Source organism: Mustela nivalis (assembly GCF_964662115.1).
Source record: "Mustela nivalis genome assembly, chromosome: 8".
Taxonomy (NCBI): domain Eukaryota; kingdom Metazoa; phylum Chordata; class Mammalia; order Carnivora; family Mustelidae; genus Mustela; species Mustela nivalis.
Genome location: NC_139027.1, coordinates 81,819,087 through 81,837,643, shown reverse-complemented (window position 1 = coordinate 81,837,643; position 18,557 = coordinate 81,819,087). Strand labels below are relative to the sequence as shown.

Genomic DNA, 18,557 nt, shown 5'->3' with positions numbered 1-18,557 from the left:
TCCTCTGGGCCAGAGACTGGGAGACTGCCAGTTTCATTTCCCTTCTCCAAAGCTGTACGGAAACCATTCCGGGAACAAAAGCTCCTAGTGTGAACCCAAGCAGATTACTTAGCCTGGCCCCTGGCAAGGGCAGTGCAAGTCTTCCTTCGGCAAAGACATTTGAGAATCACTGCTACAGGCCCCTCCCCCAGAAGATCAGCAAGAACATCCAGCCAAGACCAAGTTCACTGATCAATGAAAACCATGGAACTCCAGAGTTAGGGAAAAGCAACACATAGAATTCATGGCTATTTTTCCATGATTCTTTAGTCTTTTAAACTTAAATATTGTTCAATTTTATTTTTTTTCTTATTCTATTTTTTTTTCAATTTTTCTTCTTTTGTATTTTAACCTTTTAAAACTATCTTATCAGTACCTTTTTAAAAAGCTTTTTAAAATGTTCATTGTTATAGTCATATTCTATCCCTTCATTGTATTTAACCTTATTTTTTGTATATGTATAGGTTTTTCTTTCTTTAAAATTTTGGGATACAGTTTCTTCTAACAGATTAAAATACACCCTAAATCTAGTGCATGGCTTTGTACTAGTCTCCAACCTGGTCACATTCTTTCCTCTTTTTTTCTTTTTCAACCAACTTCTTATCAACTCCTTTTTAAATTTTCATCTTTATAATCATATTCTATCTCTTCATTGGGTTTACCCATATACATATGTATATGGGTAAACTCTCTCTCTCTCTCTCTCTCTCTCTCTCTATATATATATATATATGTGTGTGTGTGTGTGTGTGTGTATGGGTAATATGTATATATATATATGTATTTCTTTCTTTAAAATTCTGGGAGGGAGTTTCTTCTAACAGACCAAAACACACCCAAAATCAAGTGTGTGGCTCTTTTCTGTTCACCAGTCCAATATATATATATATATATATATATATATATATATATATATATATATTTAATTTTTTTTCTTTTTTCTCCTCCCCCTGATTTCATATCTCTTTTGATTTGGTTAGTGTATATTTTACTGGGATCACTGCAACTCTTTTAGTATTTTGTTATGTCAGTCATCAGTTCTTATCTGGATAAAATGACAAGGCAAAAAAACTCACTTCAAAAACAAACAAAAAAAAGAACAACAGGCAGTACCTATGGCTAGGGACCTAATCAATATGGACATTAGTAAGATGTCCAAACTAGAGTTCAGAATGATTATCAGAATGATTCAGAATGATTAGATTAGTTCAGAATGATTATCAAGGTGCTTGCTGGGCTCAAAAAAAGCATGGAAGATACTAAAGAATCCCTTTCTGGAGAAATAAAAGCCCTTTCTGGAGAACTAAAAGAGCAAAAATATAATCAAGCTGAAATTAAAAAAGCTATTAATGAGATGAAATAAAAAATGGAGGCTCTTACTGCTAGGATAAATGAGGCAGAAGAATAAGTGATACAGAAGACTGACAATGCACAGAATGGGAGAAGATATTTGCAAATGACATAACAGATAAAGAGCTAGTATCCAAAATCTATAAAGAACTCATCAAACTCAACACCCAAAGAACAAAGAATCCAATCAAGAAATGGGCAGAAGACATGAACAAACATTTTTGCAAAGAAGACATCCAGATGGCCAACAGACACATGAAAAAGTGCTCCACATCACTCGGCATCAGGGAAATACAAATCAAAACCACAGTGAGATGCCACCTCACACACCTTAGTCAGAATGGCTAAAATTAACCAGTCAGGAAATGATAGGTGTTAGCAAGGATGCAGAGAAAGGGGAAGCCTCCTACACTGCTGGTGGGAATGCAAGCTGATACAGCCACTCGGGAAAACAGTATGGAGGTTCCTCAAAAAGTTGAAATTAGAGCTACCTATGACCCAGCAATTGCACTATTGGGTATTTACCCTAAAGATACAAATGTAGTGATCTGAAGGGGCACATTTATAACAGCAATGTTTACAATAACCAAACTACAGAAAGAATCTAGATGTCCATCAACAGATGAATGGATAAAAAAGAAGCGGTGTGTGTGTGTGTGTGTGTGTGTGTGTGTGTGTGTGATGGAATATTATGCAGCCATCAAAAATGAAAATCTTGCCATTTGCTATGATGTATATATACATCTGTGTGTGTGATAGAATATTATGCAACCATCAAAAAATGAAAATCTTGCCATTTGCAATGATGTGGATTGAAACTGAGGGCATTATGGTAAGCAAAATAATTCTATCAGGGAAAGACAAATTCACATGCTTTCTCTGATATGAAGAATTTGAGAGGCAGGTTGGGGGTTATGGAGGGCAGGGAGGGGAAAAAAATGAAACATGGTGGGACCAGGGAAGGAGACAAACCATAAGAGACTCTTAATCTCAGGAAACAAACTGAGGGCTGCTGGAGGGGAGGGAAGGGATGGGGTGGTTGGGGGATGGACACTGGGGAGGGTATGTGCTATGGTGTGTGCTGTGACTAGTGTAAGACTTATGATCCACAGACCTGTACCCCTGAAGCACATAATACATTATATGTTAATTTAAAAAAAAAAAAAAAGAAAAGACTCACTGTCCCAACAGGCAGCTCCAAAGAGAAGAGACAACACCTCTCTCTGCCCCCAGCTGCCACACTAGCCAGTGGTGTGACCTGGGCCAACTCCCTCTACTTACCCATTTCAGCCTCCTGGGTTTGGACTATGGGGCGAATAAGCTCTCTCTTTGCTTTAAGGGGATATAACTTTATTTTAATAAATGTTTCCAGTACATAATAGAGATGTACTGGCTGGCTGTTGATGGATTCTCTGAAATGGCCCCCATAGTTTAAGGACACCTGTATCCCCAGAAAAGAATGACATAATTCTATCAATAATAGTTGTTTATTGGTTCTAGTTGAAAGTGTTTGCACTTAAACTTAAAAATATGCACATGAATTAACTGGCATGTGCAGAGCTAATACTCGTGCTGTGTATTGAGTGTCTTCATAGCTTTGGAGAAGGGAATTCTCCTTTTGCTCGGGAAGGAAGGTACAACAAAGAACGTAGGTACAATTTAATTTGACATTTAAAAAGGCAGAAGAAGATAGATGTAGGAGTCCATTTTGGATGACCCGTATCTTATTAAAATAGGTGGGAATATAGAGAATGGGAAAGTGGAATCTTCACCCGAGTGAAAAAGGTTATCAAAAGGCATTCCAAAATTAAGACCACTAGACTAATGGTTTATTACTGTCTTTTATTTTTTTATTTTTTTCAAAGATTTTATTTACTTATTTGACAGAGAGAGATCATAAGTAGGCAGAGAGGCAGGCAGACAGAGAGCTGGGAGCAGGCTCCCCACTGAGCAGAGTCCTGGGATCAAGGACCCTGGGATCATGACCCGAGCCAAAGGCAGAGGCTCTAACCCACTGAGCCACCTAGGTGCCCCTATTACTGTCTTCTAAAGCATATATTTATTATATGTATTTAACACACAATACAAAATATACTTAATGTATTTAACAGCACACACAATAAAAGAGAAGAGCAAAATCAGTCTTTGTTTTAGAGACACTGATGATAGCAAATAACATTTCTCTAGACCATATGTTTTCACACATAAAACATTCAGTTAGTAATCAAATTCTTTTACCTTTTTTTAGCTACCTAATTAGCACACAAAATTTTAAGCTCTACAAAAGTAAATCAGTTTCTCACACCAAAAATCTAGTAAAATCTCAATTTGTTAATTTTCAGCAATATCTACTACAGCTGTTTTTAACCATCTCTGCTTTAAAACTCTCTGGATCATTTACTCTGCACCCATACATTCTATCCACGCTTCCAGATTTACTAAACCTTTTCTTTCTGTGTAAGATGGCTATTTGTCACGCACTCAGTGATTTGGGCAGCCATGACTGCTGAACCCACCAAGAAGGGCTAGAGTGCTGGACTCACCTTAGGGTGACAGACACATACATGACTGCCAAAGTCAAAAGTTTCACGCATCTAACGGAGAGATATCTTCCGCCCTAATGACATGTTTCTCTCTATATACAAATGTCCTCAAGTCAAAACTGCCTTCCTTCCAGATCTCTTTCCTTTCTCTGCTCTCTGCCTTCTATCTTAGTTCACTACTAAATAAGTCATCTAACAATTAATAATAACAATACTAACAATTAAAATAACAGCAGTAATAGCCACATGTAGATTATTTAGTCAGTGACAAAAACTGTTGTAAGGTCTTTATTTGTATCTATTCATTTAGTTCCCCTGTGAAGTAGGTACTGTTACTATAAATTTTAATTTTAAAGATGAGGAAATGGAGGAGCAGATTGGTTCAAAAGGTTCCAGGCGTCCCCAAAGTGAGTAGCAAGCCCAGGATTCGAGCTCAAGTGTCTTGACTGCATAGCTCATGCTCAACCCCATGCCATGCTGCCTCCACCTTAAAGGTATTTTTTTTTCTTTTTAACAAATCAAACCAGTAACTATCCTATTTTGCTGTGGCTAATGTATAATACTGACTATTGGCTAATATGGAAGATATGATCTGACATCAGGTCTATAAACATTCTTGTTAAATCAACAAATGTTTTAGACCATTTTGAAAAACCCAGAGAATTATCTTAATTCAAATGTGTGCCTCTCATGAAAGATAAAACAGTCTGGGGACGTTCTCTCCAAACAGACCCAAATAAGCAAGCCCTGAGCAGTGCTTCAGGGGGTTCTGATAATAGTGGGTCTGCAGCTGTGGCCAGGACACATTAAACATGTCCTGAGGCTAAGGCCCTGTCACACCTGGGTCTCCAGTGCACATAGCCCCACCAGCTCTCTGCCATGTCTCAGGCACTATCCCAGATGCTTAGCTATAGGCTGCACTGGAGAGTGAAAGCACCATTCCTGCTATTATGTCACCTACCGGATCCCAGAAAATGCTTACAATCATTTAATTCAAGCATTAGCATTAAAAACATAGAGACAGGACTGGAAGAGATTATGCTGAGTGAAATAAGTCAAGCAAAGAGAGTCAATTATCATATGGTTTCACCTATTTGTGGAGCATAACAAATAGCATGGAGGACATGGGGAGTTAGAGAGAAGGGAGTTGGGGGAAATTGGAAGGGGAGGTGAACCATGAAAGACTATGGATTCTGAAAAACAATCTGAGGGTTTTGAAAGGGCGGGGGTGGGATGTTGGGGTGCCAGGTGGTGGGTATTAGAGAGGGCACGGATTGCATGGAGCACTGGGTGTGGTGCAAAAAACAATGAATACTCTCACGCTGAAAAGAAATTAAAAAAAAAAAAAAACATAGAGACAGGCCCTTTTTATAAGAGCCTAAGGTATTCTGCTTCATGCTCTGCCTCACAGTTGCTGAACATGAATTGAGAACGAGCACCTATAGCCAGTTATGGAGGAGGGAGAAAGAGGAGATGCATTGCTTTGGAATTCCAGGTTCCTCCAGGAGCACATGAGCGCAGCTCAGTGTTCAGTCTTATCCTTGGCAACCTAATGACGACTGTCGTCTTCGAACCGTAAGAAGGATTTTCAGAGAGGTAAACATTTTTAATAGGGCCTTTGTTAAAAACAGGCCCATCCACTCTGGGCCCAGAGCGTCAACAGTTCTTTCGTATGTTCAGCTTTCCTAAAGCTCAGGACCGTGAAAGAACAGGTAGGACTTCAGACTCAGCTCCATAGGGCTTGACCGTTTTTGCAGGCATCAGATAAAGAAGATTTTTCCAGAACCTTGAGTTATACGATGGAGGTTTATCAGCATTCCACTTCAGAACTCGGTGAGATTTCAAAAGCTGTAGTGACTGGGGGAAGAACATGAAGTCTCTCACAGGTGTAAACTCAATTAAGATGACTTTAATTTTCCTTTCTACCAGCGCTTCATGGAGTCCGCTTTCAAGTTCATACCTGACTTCATTAGACATGTAGCTTTTACTTAGGACAATGATCAGTCTTCGACTTTTTTCTATCAATGAGTGGATTTCATCAACAACAGCTGAAAATGCAAGATGTGGCATAGTAGTTAAAGAGAACTAAAAAGGCAGACAGGAGATGAAGATCTAATTTTGTATTATTTAACTCTACTTCACTAATAAGTTTTTCAAGACAAACCACTTATTCTCAACTTTTATACACTGTTAAAAACAATCATCCAAGTAACAGCAATAATGAACACTTGGTGCTTACTCTTCTAGATGTTTTATGTGTATCAACTCACTACAGCATCACAATGACCCTACGAAGACAATGTCGTTATCACCACCATTTTACCAATGAGGAAGCCGAAGTACAGAATGGTTAAGCAACTAGACCAGAGTCCAATAGTCATCAAATTCTAGAATTAGAATCAGAACCTAGGCGGTCTGCCTTCTGGAGTCCTGTGATGCTATCTCACATCTTGGCAGATAGGGAGGAACACTGAAATCTGAATTTAAAGATAAAAATATATATATCCCACCATGCTTCTGGACCAGAAGTTGACAAACTTTCTGTAAAGGGCCAGGGAGTGACTATTTCTGGTTTTATATTACCCATCTCTGCTATTTAGCTCAAAGGCACCTTGCAGACCACACACGAACAGCTCTTTGCTATGTTTTAACAAGGCTGATAGCCTGGATTTGACCCATGGGTGATTGACTGTCAACTTCTGGGCTAGATCTCTACCTCTTCTCCAATAGAGGTTTTGACCCAAGCTCTTTATAATTAAATATACATACAGTCTTTATTTTCATTTGAAAACTAAGAACAAATCTATTTTATCTATCTATCTATCCATCTATCTATTTATTAAAAAGTAGGGGCACCTGGGTGGCTCAGTGGGTTAAAGCCTCTGCCTTTGGCTCAGGTCATGATCCCAGGGTCCTGGGATGGAGCCCTGCATCGGGCTGTCTGCTCAGTAGGGAGCCTGCTTCCCCCTCTCTCTGCCTACTTGTGATCTCTGTCTGCCAAGTAAATAAATAAAATCTTTAAAAAAAATAGTATGTTTTCTCCTTCTAATTGGTCGTATCTTCCCTTTCTCGGTTGTAATCTGGGAGGGGGAAAAACACAGCTATGTCTTATTTACTGCCATGTCTTCAGTGCCCAGCTCAGAGTTTGCCACGAGTATATGTTGGCTGACTGGGTGATGGTGGCAATAGAAATGCTTATACTGCATCCTTGGTAATGCATCAGCACCAAAGTATTCTGACACCAGATTTCGAATACTTGCTCTGGAAGACCTCAGAGAAAATACAGACATGTGACTTAATTTCTTGGCTTCGAGCTGGAATTTGCTTCAATATATGTTTTATGGTCATTTGTATTCAGATACTAATAAAAAAAACTGAACTGCATAACTAAAATCCGACATGAATCACCAATCGCCCTTTATTTATTCTTTTCCAACTCTCCTATCCGCTGCTATAATTTTCACACCAGTGTCAACCTAATAAAGAACGAGTATTTTCTGGTAAGAATGAATGATGTGTATAGTCCAGAGGGTCACGTGTTAAGTCAGGAACCGATCCTGTTGTATAAAATATTATACTGATTTAGCTGATTATTTTTGGTTTATAGGATCGTGTTTATTCCTTTGTTTTTAAGCAAAACAGGATTGCCTTTCATAAGGCTACACTATTCAGCTTTTAAAATGGTTTTCTATCTGGTATTACTTTCTTACCTCCTCCAGGTACCACATCCCTTTCAAATATGCATAATTTATACCCAAAGTGTTTCTCCAACACCTCGGGCAGAATCTCCACAGCAAAGTTGTGCTCCTCTCCATTCTCGGGTCCACATTCTTTCAGGTAAGACACAAAAGCATCATATGTTTTTCCATCTAGGAAATAAGGTTTACTCTTTTAATTACAGTGCAAATAAAATTTGAGTGAAAGTTGTGAAAAATGGGAGAGGAACCATCATAAAGGAAAAAAATTAAACAGAGTATCCTCATGTCCAAACTCATTAAATTGTACCCATTAAATATGTGCAGTTCCTTGTACATCAGTTAGAGCTCAATGAAGCCATTCAAAAAAAGGATATAGAAAATATTTTTTTGCCAGAAAACCAATTAAAAAACAAAACAAACGTGTTTAAACTAGGTAACTCATAAAATTCATCAAATATTTTTTGGTTCTATGATTCTTTTTAGGCATTATTCGCTCTCTGATTTTTTTAAGTTGTCAAAAACAAGAAATAAATTCAATTATTATTAAAGACACACAAAAAAATAGCCTCCATGAACCTCAAATGCTAATCAAGCAACCAATTAGCAAATTGTTTTTTTAAGCATGTAGATTAAGATTCTCACTGTATGACACCATAGAGTGATGGAGAGAAATACAAGATATAAATCCAAGAATTAAAGTCATTTAAAGGCAACAAAAGGCCAAGGAGCCCAGCTATGTCCTTGTTCCAGGAATGGAAAGCAAATCTCACTTCGGCTTTCTCTTATTACCTAATCCTACCAGCATCTTAATATGTCTATACTCAAAATGACCCACTGGAAAGTGAAGACAGAAACAAAGCAGAGCGTTTACACTGGCAAGCAGGAAGAAACAATAGAGGTGATTCAAACACAGGGCTATCACAAACATGCTGCAATATTTAAAAGTAAATATGGTCCTAGATGCCAATATGAAAATTTCTGGTCTATTGAAAGATTTTCATGGATAATAACATTGGTTCCTATTAAATTCCTGATAATCATAAAGCAATGTTCAGAAGGCTAATGGGACAAAGTCAAGATGAAAGTGTTACCTAAATAACAAAGACCACCGTACTAACTGGGAGACCACAAAATTATATACACGCCCTTCTTCTACCTTCATCCAACCTATCTCAGAAGACAAAGCAAGCAAATGCAAGAATTTGAAAAAGTTTGCAAATAACACATTAGCAGTACGAGGCAGTGTAACAAAACAGGTAAAACAAACAGAATCAATGTGGTCAGAGACTAAAAAGTGATCTTTAGGGGACCTGCTTCCTGAAAAAATGAAATTTTGAGTCAGGTCCTAAATGACGCAATTGATGCTAACTGAGATTGGTAGAGGAAGAAGGGGAAGTGGGAGGGGAATGGTCTATCCCTGCCCCATGATAATTGATTAGATGGTACAGGGGTTGGAGTACAGCTTTACTCTTACCCATGAAAGATGAAAAATGGTTTTTCCATTATTGATTGCTTTGAAATGCCCAATTTCAAGCAATTCTATTTTTGGTTTAGCAAATCTTGTAATAGATATTATAATTTAATTTAAACCCACGTAATTGAATGACTTGCTGGCTCTGATAACTGACAAAGTGAAGTGTTTAAGATAAGGTATTCAGAAATTAATAATAATTATTTTGGGTTCTGTATAAACAAAACCCTCATGTGAATCTATATTTGGGGCTTTAAGGAGTCAGGCGAACGCTTCTCAAACTGTGTTGGGTGAATGACCATGCTTTCATTGAGTTTGACTGATTTGGGTTGTTTGGTTTCTTTCATTTCCAGTCCTTCAAAAACTCATACTGAAAACATTCTTGGATATAGCAGTAATATCAAATTGCTATGAAAGTTTTGGTTTTTATACTTATGTCTCTATTTCTGGCTTTTTCACAACTGATCACTGTCACAGGTCACACTTGAAATAGAGCTGATGTAGAGCCCATCTGTAAATGTTTCTATGCACTGCCATGCTGGGAAGCAGGAAGTGTGAACTGAAAAAAATTATCTGTGAATTGGGTCAAACACAACAGAGAGGGGGAAAAAAAATCTTCGTTGAAGATCAGAAAGATCAAAATGCCCATTTTGAGATATGTTCAGGTCCATGCAAGTAGAAACCTGTTCAAAAAGGTACCAAAAATAGACCTCTCAGTTATAGTGTTTCTCTCCATCCCCAAAATTGCATACACATAATTAAGCTCAAAGCTTAATTAATTGGCTTTGTTAATTTGATATTATTAACTAAAAGCTGTAAATGTGAATCATGAATCTAGAAAAATCCCACAGGAACAACATGAGACTACATTCGTAACTTGTGGTCAAGATCTTTCTACTTGTGACCACAAATCTAGAAACCATAAAAGGATAAACTTGAGTACATTAAAAAAAATCTTCCATAATGATAAAAATGTGTACTTGAAACTAATATAACGCTGTGTCAATTATACTTTAAGAATAATAAAAAATCTTCCACATACTACACTAATATAAGCAAAATCAAAAGACAAATTACAATCTGAGAACAATATTTTCATTTCATAGTATAGACAATAGTTAGTTAACCTCCTTAAAACATAAATAGCTCTTAGAAATAAACAAGAGGGAAAAAAGGCCAAGTTTTTTGTCTATACTTTCTACTACCTTCATAATGTAGATAATAGCTAGTTAACCTCCTTAAAATATAAATAGCTCTTAGAAATAAACAAGAGGGAAAAACACAATAGAAAAGTGTCAAAGGATATGAATGAGTACTTTGAGAATGTAAATAAAAATGAACCTTAAAAAAATGAAAAATTACACTCTTGCATAGTAAGTGAAATACAAATGAAAACTATACCGAGATATAACTTTACCTATCAGATTGGCACATAGCCAAAAGGTTGTGGGTAAGGCCATGCAGAAAAAGTAACCCCCATTCTTTGAAGGTGGTAGGAGTACAATAGAAGGGAGGTCAAATTGGCTATGCCTATCCAATGAACAACTGTATCTACCCTTCAATATCACCAGCAATTCCACTTTGGGAAGTTTTCCCTTCAGTTACACTGCACACAGATGAAAGAATGACTCTTCAAAACTCTCTGTCACATCATTTCTGTAATAACAAAAGGTTGTGAATAACTCAAAAGGTGACCAAACAAACAGGGATACATCTTCAGATATAAAACACTGTATGACTCTAACAGGAGGCTTTATAAACTGTTATGGAAGGGCATCCAAGGCATAGCAAAACAAAGAAGTTCAGAAGAGTGTACATCATTGGCCAAGATTTGTTTTTAGCACAGGAGTGGAATTTGATCCCATATCCATATTTATTTATATATATATACTATCAGTGACAGATGATGTGAGAAACAGAGACATGGGAAAGGCTAACAGGTGATTTTCTACTCTTAGACTTTCTGTGTTTTGAACTGTGTCCTACACACACACACACACACACACACACACACACACACACAGCAAGTGCAATGGATTAGACTGATTTGTTTCAATTCAGGAATTATCTTTTTTTACTTAAGTATAGTTGACACAATGCAGTAATTATCTTATAACTTGAGGACTTCTTCAAATTACCTTTAAAAATAGAGAAATCAGATTGAAAAATAGAGTCCTCAGATAGAAACAGCCATAGAGAAAAACAAATCTAGGAAGCCAGAACCCAGGTCATTTGGCTTCTAGTTCAGGGTTCTTATAGATACATAAGGCTGCCTCCGTTGTCAGGTTAAAATAATGAACTACAATACAATTCAATTCTATTTAATGAAGTTTATTGAATGTGCACATTATATAAGGTGTCCAGATCAAATGTGAATAATGACAGTCCCTAGGCACAAGCATCTCATAGGGCATTTGGGAGGACATGACATACATATATCAAACAACTAACAATTGCTTGGCAAATTATTTTTGGCAACATACAAGTTAGCACAAAAAAAGATATGAGACAACGTTCATGATGGATGATCTGTTCAAACCAGTCTTTCCTGTGGAAAACCTCTCCCACACAGTAAGACAACAATATAATCAAAATGAAAGGAAGATTAATGTATCTTTATTTGGTTTTTTAATGAAGCCATAAGATAAGAAATCCCAGTATTACGATATCTGTTACCTGTTAATGTTTCATCTTTTCCCATGAAATGTCTATAAAATAGGGCCAGGTCAACTCTATAAATGATGCCCATAATTACTAGGCACACAACCACCACTGAGATCAGAACAGCTATGATCATTCCTCTGGTGAAGACGTAGCCTGGGATGTCAACCATACCTTCTAGAAAGAAAAAGAAAACAAGAATAACTAGTGAAAGACAGTTTACCAGTGTCCTCCAACATCACAGCACAGTTGTCAGTTTTTACACTGAACATGAATCCAGGTGTCTTTCTGATACGTCCCATCAACTTTGTCCACATGCTGGCCTTTGGTCCGGAGTACTAATCGTTCCACTCCGGTTTTTTAAAGAATAAAAGTGTGTACAAGGACATTCAGAGACCTGAACTGAAATAATTGTGATATAGCCTATCCCCACCTGGGGAAGGCGAGTCTCTAGGATGGTAAGATACCAGGGTGAAATGCAGAGGGACCCAAACCAACGTCTTAGCTAGTATATTGCAAATGTAAATGGAACTGCATAGTTTTGAGAGAGCAGATGCTGAACTGAGGTCATCTGGGCTCCCCACCTGGCGCTATCACTTAGTCTGTGTCCCAGGGAAAGTCACTGATGCCCTTAACTCTTAGTGTCTTCGCCATAGTATGAAGCCACTTTTGAGCAGCTACTGGGCCAATGGCCCTGGGTTGTACTGTATTGGTAGAGGACAGAGGGGGATGGCTCTGGAATGCTCCATCAGTCAGGCAGTGCAAAAGTTTAGAAGTCCACTGATGCAATCCAACAATTGTCCACCTGCCAGGTCCAGAGACTGGTTCAAGGAAGAGAGGCCTTGGTCAATCTTTGTTGAATGAATGACCACACCCAAGGGTCCCCTGTGCCCTGTGCCCAGCTAAGGTAGGCTGGAGGCAATAGTACAATCATTATCATTGGCCTCACCCTATGCTGAGCTACAAGCTGGCCTCCCATTGTCGTAGGCATGCCAGAGCTGCCCTCTCTGCATCTTCTCCCACACATCTCTGCCTCCAGTCTGCTTCTGGGTCCCTGTTCAGGCCTCTGGTTTCTACCTGGGTCTGCAATATGATTGAGGGCAAAAGAATAGTGTTTTTATTCTCTTCACACAATCAATGCACAGGGGACTGCAGCAGGGGACTTAGCCCCAGGTTAGCCTAAATGCCTGTGACAAAAGGTTGACTATTTCATCTCTTGGGAGCTTGCTTCCTGGGGTGTAAAAGGAGAGAGTGGCAATCTTCAAGGGGTCTCTCAGCTGCAACATTCCAAGCTTCCACAAGCTTTCCCATACCTTTTTTCAACAAGACAAAGCTTATAATGTCTGTGCCTCCCTCGCTGGCCACAGAACAATTATATGAAAAGTTTAGATTTTTTTCATTAATATTCTCAATTCTCAATATTCTTGATGCATACAATTTGCCATCTCGAGTCCTGTAAAAGAGGAAAAATTCTGTGATAGGCTTTGGTCGTTGCCAGCAACATTACCCATGAGAGTGGAGTTCTCATGTGAAAATACTCAAAAGCAATGGATCTATTGGCTCCATGGAACCTTCCTTTTCTGATGGGGACTCAGGGTGTGGGCAACCATGAACCTTGACTCCTCCGGAGAGTGTCAGGGCAGACAGAAACAGCCCTCCTGCGACCACCTAGGGAATGACGCCGTGCTCTGTCCAGAATGAATATGCTATAAGGTAATGATGCTGAGTTGAAAACACAAGAAAATAGTCTATCAACTATTTCCCCTCTTTCTCTTCTCATAACCACTTAGTGTTCCTCCCACAGGGGGGTCTCCATGGATTGTGACAAGGTGGCAAATGGTTTGGCATAAATACAGATTCCTATCAAATTTCTCCATGTGATCCTAAAGATCACTTTTATTTTGTTCAGCATTGAAAATAAACTTAAGAATGACACTATTTGGGGCACCTGGGTGGCTCAGACAGTTAAGCGTCTGCCTCTTGATTTTGGCTCAGGTCATGATCTCATGGTCCTGGGATAGAGCCTTGTGTCGGGCTCTGAGCTCAGTGTGGAGCCTGCTTGATTGAGATTCCTTCCCTTTCCGTCTGCCCTTCCCCCTCCTTGCATGCTCTCTCTCTCTCTCATATAAATAAATCTTTAAAAAAAATAAAAAAGAATGACACTATTCTCAGATGCACCCACAGGCATGTGAGAAATACCAATTAAGCTTTCAGGAAGTGTCAGAAAATGACTTAGGCAAACACCAGTAGCAAGCTGTCTTTCTCTCCTCAAAAGATCCACATTGTGCTGTCATTGATGCAAGGTAACAGCTCATGATATCTGCTTCTCTGCCAGTGACAACTTGGAAAAGCCCGCCCCGGGTGGCTCACTCACCTGCCACCCCCCTAGCAGCAGGTGTTTCCAGTACATGGGACACAGAACCCACCTTAGCCTTCAACTGTCTCAAACACAGGTTAGAACATACTTCGGTGCAGAAGTCACCAATCCAGGAATATCAACTATCCAACATCAGTGAAAGACCCCGAAAGTAAGGCACAAAAGGCCAGTGGCAGAATAAAGCTCATCACCTAACTCTAAAGAAAGACTACCTGGCTCCCCTAGCTTAGCTTAAGCTCCATTCAAATAGTTTGGTGAGTTGGTCTTCTATCCCTCCAAAGATTAGCGATAGATCACTAGAAGGGGGACCGCAGAACTCCAGTGAGGGTCCGATGCTGAAGAGAAGACACAATGGCAAGGTGTCCGTGCTGTTCAGCAGGACCGATGTTTACACATCTGCTGTCGGGCGAGGCCACACACCTGACACTGTTAGGAACTCACCGACAAGTGTCAGCAAGAATTGAGAGCTGCCGGCATGATGACAAAGAAAATTCTGAAGTGTAAAAGGCAGGGAAAAAAACCTCAAGATGGCAGCCAAGGTGACAGACACCTTGGGATCACTACTCACTAAAACCTGAGTGTATCAATACATTATTAAGTAGAGTAATGACCTGAAGTCATTCAGAAACACTTAAATGACCACAGACTGAGCATGTTTTGTTTGAATAAGAGTGACCATTCCTGGGGCACCTGGGTGGCTCAGTGGGTTGGGTTAAAGCCTCTGCCTTCGGCTCAGGTCATGATCTCAGGGTCCTGGGATCGAGCCTCACATCAGGCTCTCTGCTCAGCGGGGAGCCTGCTTCCCTCTCTCTCTCTCTGCCTGCCTCTCTGCCTACTTGTGATCTCTGTCTGTCAAATAAATAAATAAAATCTTAAAAAAAAAAAAGAGTGACCATTCCTTCCTGGAGGAACAGAGGCAATGGAAGTACTAATACACAACAATTTGAAACTGTTTGAACCAAAGCTACCTCCTAGATATTTATATCTAACAATGCCCTCTTGGTTTATTTATTTTTTATTTTTTTTTACCTGTTCTTACTGTGTTTCTAATTTCCGTTAATGGACTCTTGACAGCAAAATGTTACAGTAATAACTATGTTTGATGTCAATCTGCCAACAATGAATGCCACAGTGTAGGTGATGGGGACATTAGCGTTTCCTTGAACAAAACTTACACCTGACAAGTTTGGAGTCTCTTATATGATTATTAACTTTATCAGATGCTTAAGTAAAATCCCCATCCCCAACATATCCTGACCGACCAAAAGCTACTTTTGTAAGCCTCACCGAACTTCTTTTTCTAGCTTAGATCTTGGCATTAGATTTCTGCATAATCTATCAACCTAGAGCATGGTGAAAGTATAGAATATGTAAATTATAATTAAAATGTAAACATACCTCAAATATCCAATCAGCCCTTCAGAATTCTGGGTTTTGTGTTTGCTTTTCGCCTTTGCAATTGCACTACAGGTATTTACCCAAAGGGTTTCAAACATACTGATTCAAAGGAGCCCTGCACCCCAATATTTATGCAGCAATGTCCACAATAGCCAAACTATGGAAAGAGCCCAGTTGCCCAGCATGCTGATGTTTTTATATCATGTATCTACAACACAATGTGATTTGTATATGTAGTGATAAATAATACATCACATATACATACCTAATTCTTGTTATGTTCTCTTCATGTACATTAGGTTCCTTTCCATTTTCTTCCCACACATTCCAATAAAAAGCATCCTTTTCATTTGCCAAAGCAGAGCAGTTGAGTTTTACATCTTTTCCTATGTGAAAGGTGACAACCAATGTTCTGATCTTAGAAACTCAGATTTCCCAAAAGTTTAAAATGAATATAATCTATATATGTTAACTTAATATATAAAGCTAATACAGTGCTACATTCCATAAACAGAACAGCTATGCCTTGTTTTTAAATTTTAAAAAATGATACAGATGTAGTGAAAAGAAAGGCTAACTGTACTCTAATGTTCATAGCAGCAATGGCCAGCATCATCAAAGTGTGGAAAGAGCCAAGATGACCTTCAACAGACGAATGGATAAAGATGTGGCCCATATATACAATGGAATATTATGCCTCCATCAGAAAGAATGAAAACCCAACTTCTGTATCAACATGTGTGGGACTAGAGGAGATTATGCTGAGTGAAATAAGTCAAGCAGAGAGAGTCAATTATCACATGGTTTCACTTACTTGTGGAGCATAACAAATAACATGAAGGACATTGGGAGTTGGAAAGGAGAAGTGAGCTGGGGGAAATTGGAGGAGGAGATGAACTATGAGAGACTGTGGACTCTGAGAAACAAACTGAGGGCTTTGGAGGGGCAGGGGTGGGGGGGTTGGGTGAGCCTAGTGGTGGGTATTATGAAAGGCACGTATTGCATGGAGCACTGGGTGTGGTGCATAAAAAATGAATCCTGGAACACTGAAAAAAATAAAAAATAAATTTTAAAAATATTATAAAGCAGAGAAATCAGTAGCAATTATAAGTCACGACCAAAATATGAATTGGTTTCTTTTCAAATGTTTATGTTTACATCAATTATTAAAAATGATAGTAGCCAGTGGACTTTCTTTTCAACATATAATTTAGGGGGGAGTGTCAGATCAACACTCCCATGGCAATTTCTAGAAAAACAAAATGGATAAATCATATGTAAAAAAAATAAAATTAGCTAAAAATTAAAGACCCCTGCGTGCAGAGAAAACAAAGAGAAACAGAACAGCTGGAAATGCAGTCAGGAAAAAGCCCTTCTCTGGGGAGCTGAGATAGCCAGCCATCTTATTCTTGGGAGAAATTTGTTTTGGTTTGTACAGTGTGGAGGGAATCACATAGAGAAAAGAGAGCCTAGTAGAAATTCTAACAGTCACATGGGCTTGTAGGATGCCTGCTGGGGAGGCTGCAAAGGCTGAGCGGTTTCTCCTGCAGTCTCATAAGACTTAGAAGAGAAAGTTCCCCATGGAGGAAGTGATGTACAAGAAACACAGGACTGAGGTCCCATGCCCCTCCCCCACCCCCACATAACCACACTTGGAGAAATCCCAAAGGAAGTTTTCAGACTCCTAAAAAATTATCCCAGAGAAAAGCAAGGAACTACAGGAACAAATGAGGTCAAAAGGAAATACAAATATTTGCGTAAATATAAAAGACTGAGGATTACTTAAAGCACTATTAATGCTGATCTATTATGAGTTTTAGCACATATGCTGGAGAGAAATATGTAAGAGCGTAATGGGAGACAGGAGGGACAAATGCAATGAACCGTTTGCAAGGTCCTCACATGCTGTGAAGTTATAAATGTGCTGAGATTACGTCTGTCTGTTGCAGTCAGACAAGGATACACACTGTAATCTCTAGACCTACTAAGGAAGGATAATAAAGTATAAATAAAAAGAAAACAGAGCAGATTAAATAAAGGAAAGAAAAATACTTTATGAATCCAAAAGGAAGGGAGGAACAGCAGGAAGGAAGGACACATAAGATAACTAAAGCATAGGTAGCGAGAGGAGAGGTTGCACACCACCTCCATGGGTAATTCATGAAATGTAAATGGATGACACACTATATAGACTGGGTTTCAAAAAAAGATCCAATTTATGCTGTTTATGTGAAACACATTTAATGTGCATTTGATTTACAAAGAAATGTTAAAAGCAAAAGGATGTAATAAAGATAGAGCCTGCCAACATCAAACAAAAGAAAACTGATATGTCTATTATCCGAGAAAGTAGGCACTCAGGAAAGAAGCATGATAGATAAAGAGAGAAATCTTATAATGATGAAGTATCAATTCAACGGGCATCAATTTGTATGTGCCCATAAGGTAACCTCAGCATATACAAAGAAAAGATTCATGGAACTAAAAGATACAGAGATAAATTGATCATCGTAGTTGGAGATGTTAACATCTCTTGGTAACAGAAAATGAAAACACACAAAACTTGGTTAAAATATAGATGATCTGGGGGCGCTTGGGTGGCTCAGTGGGTTAAAACTTCTGCCTTCGGCTCAGGTCATGATCCCAGGGTCCTGGAATGGAGCCCCACATTGGGCTCTCTGCTCAGCGGAAAACCTGCTTCTCCCTTTCTCTCTGCCTGCCTCTCTGCCTACTTGTGATTTCCATCTGTCAAATAAGTAAATAAATAAATAAATAAAATCTTTTAAAAAATATATAGAGAGAGATGATCTGAATAATACCATTGGCTAACTTCACATAAGTGATATTTACAGAATGATAAAACCAAAACCTGCAGAATGCCTATTTGTTTTACATGCATTTGGAACATTCATCAAGACACACCACATTCTGGTCCTGAAGCAAGTTACTACAAACTTCATAACTGAAATGATACAGTGTCTAATCTTGGACCAGAATGGAACTTAACTGGATATCGATAT

General features: G+C 38.7%; 1 protein-coding gene across 2 annotated transcripts in view; it reads right to left on the bottom strand.

The window, feature by feature from the left end:
* Nucleotides 1–3,211: 3,211 nt before the first annotated feature.
* The window catches only part of IL18R1 (interleukin 18 receptor 1), a 42,074-nt gene continuing 26,728 nt past the window's right edge, over nt 3,212–18,557 (bottom strand). For both annotated transcript variants that reach the window (XM_082747155.1, XM_082747156.1), the window contains 5 exons: nt 15,803–15,923; nt 13,076–13,215; nt 11,778–11,939; nt 7,643–7,801; nt 3,212–5,980 (listed from right to left, as the gene is read on the bottom strand). In XM_082747155.1, coding sequence (XP_082603281.1) covers nt 5,625–5,980; nt 7,643–7,801; nt 11,778–11,939; nt 13,076–13,215; nt 15,803–15,923 — 938 coding nt within the window. In that variant the 3' untranslated portion in view covers nt 3,212–5,624. The remainder of the gene's footprint in view (nt 5,981–7,642; nt 7,802–11,777; nt 11,940–13,075; nt 13,216–15,802; nt 15,924–18,557) is intronic.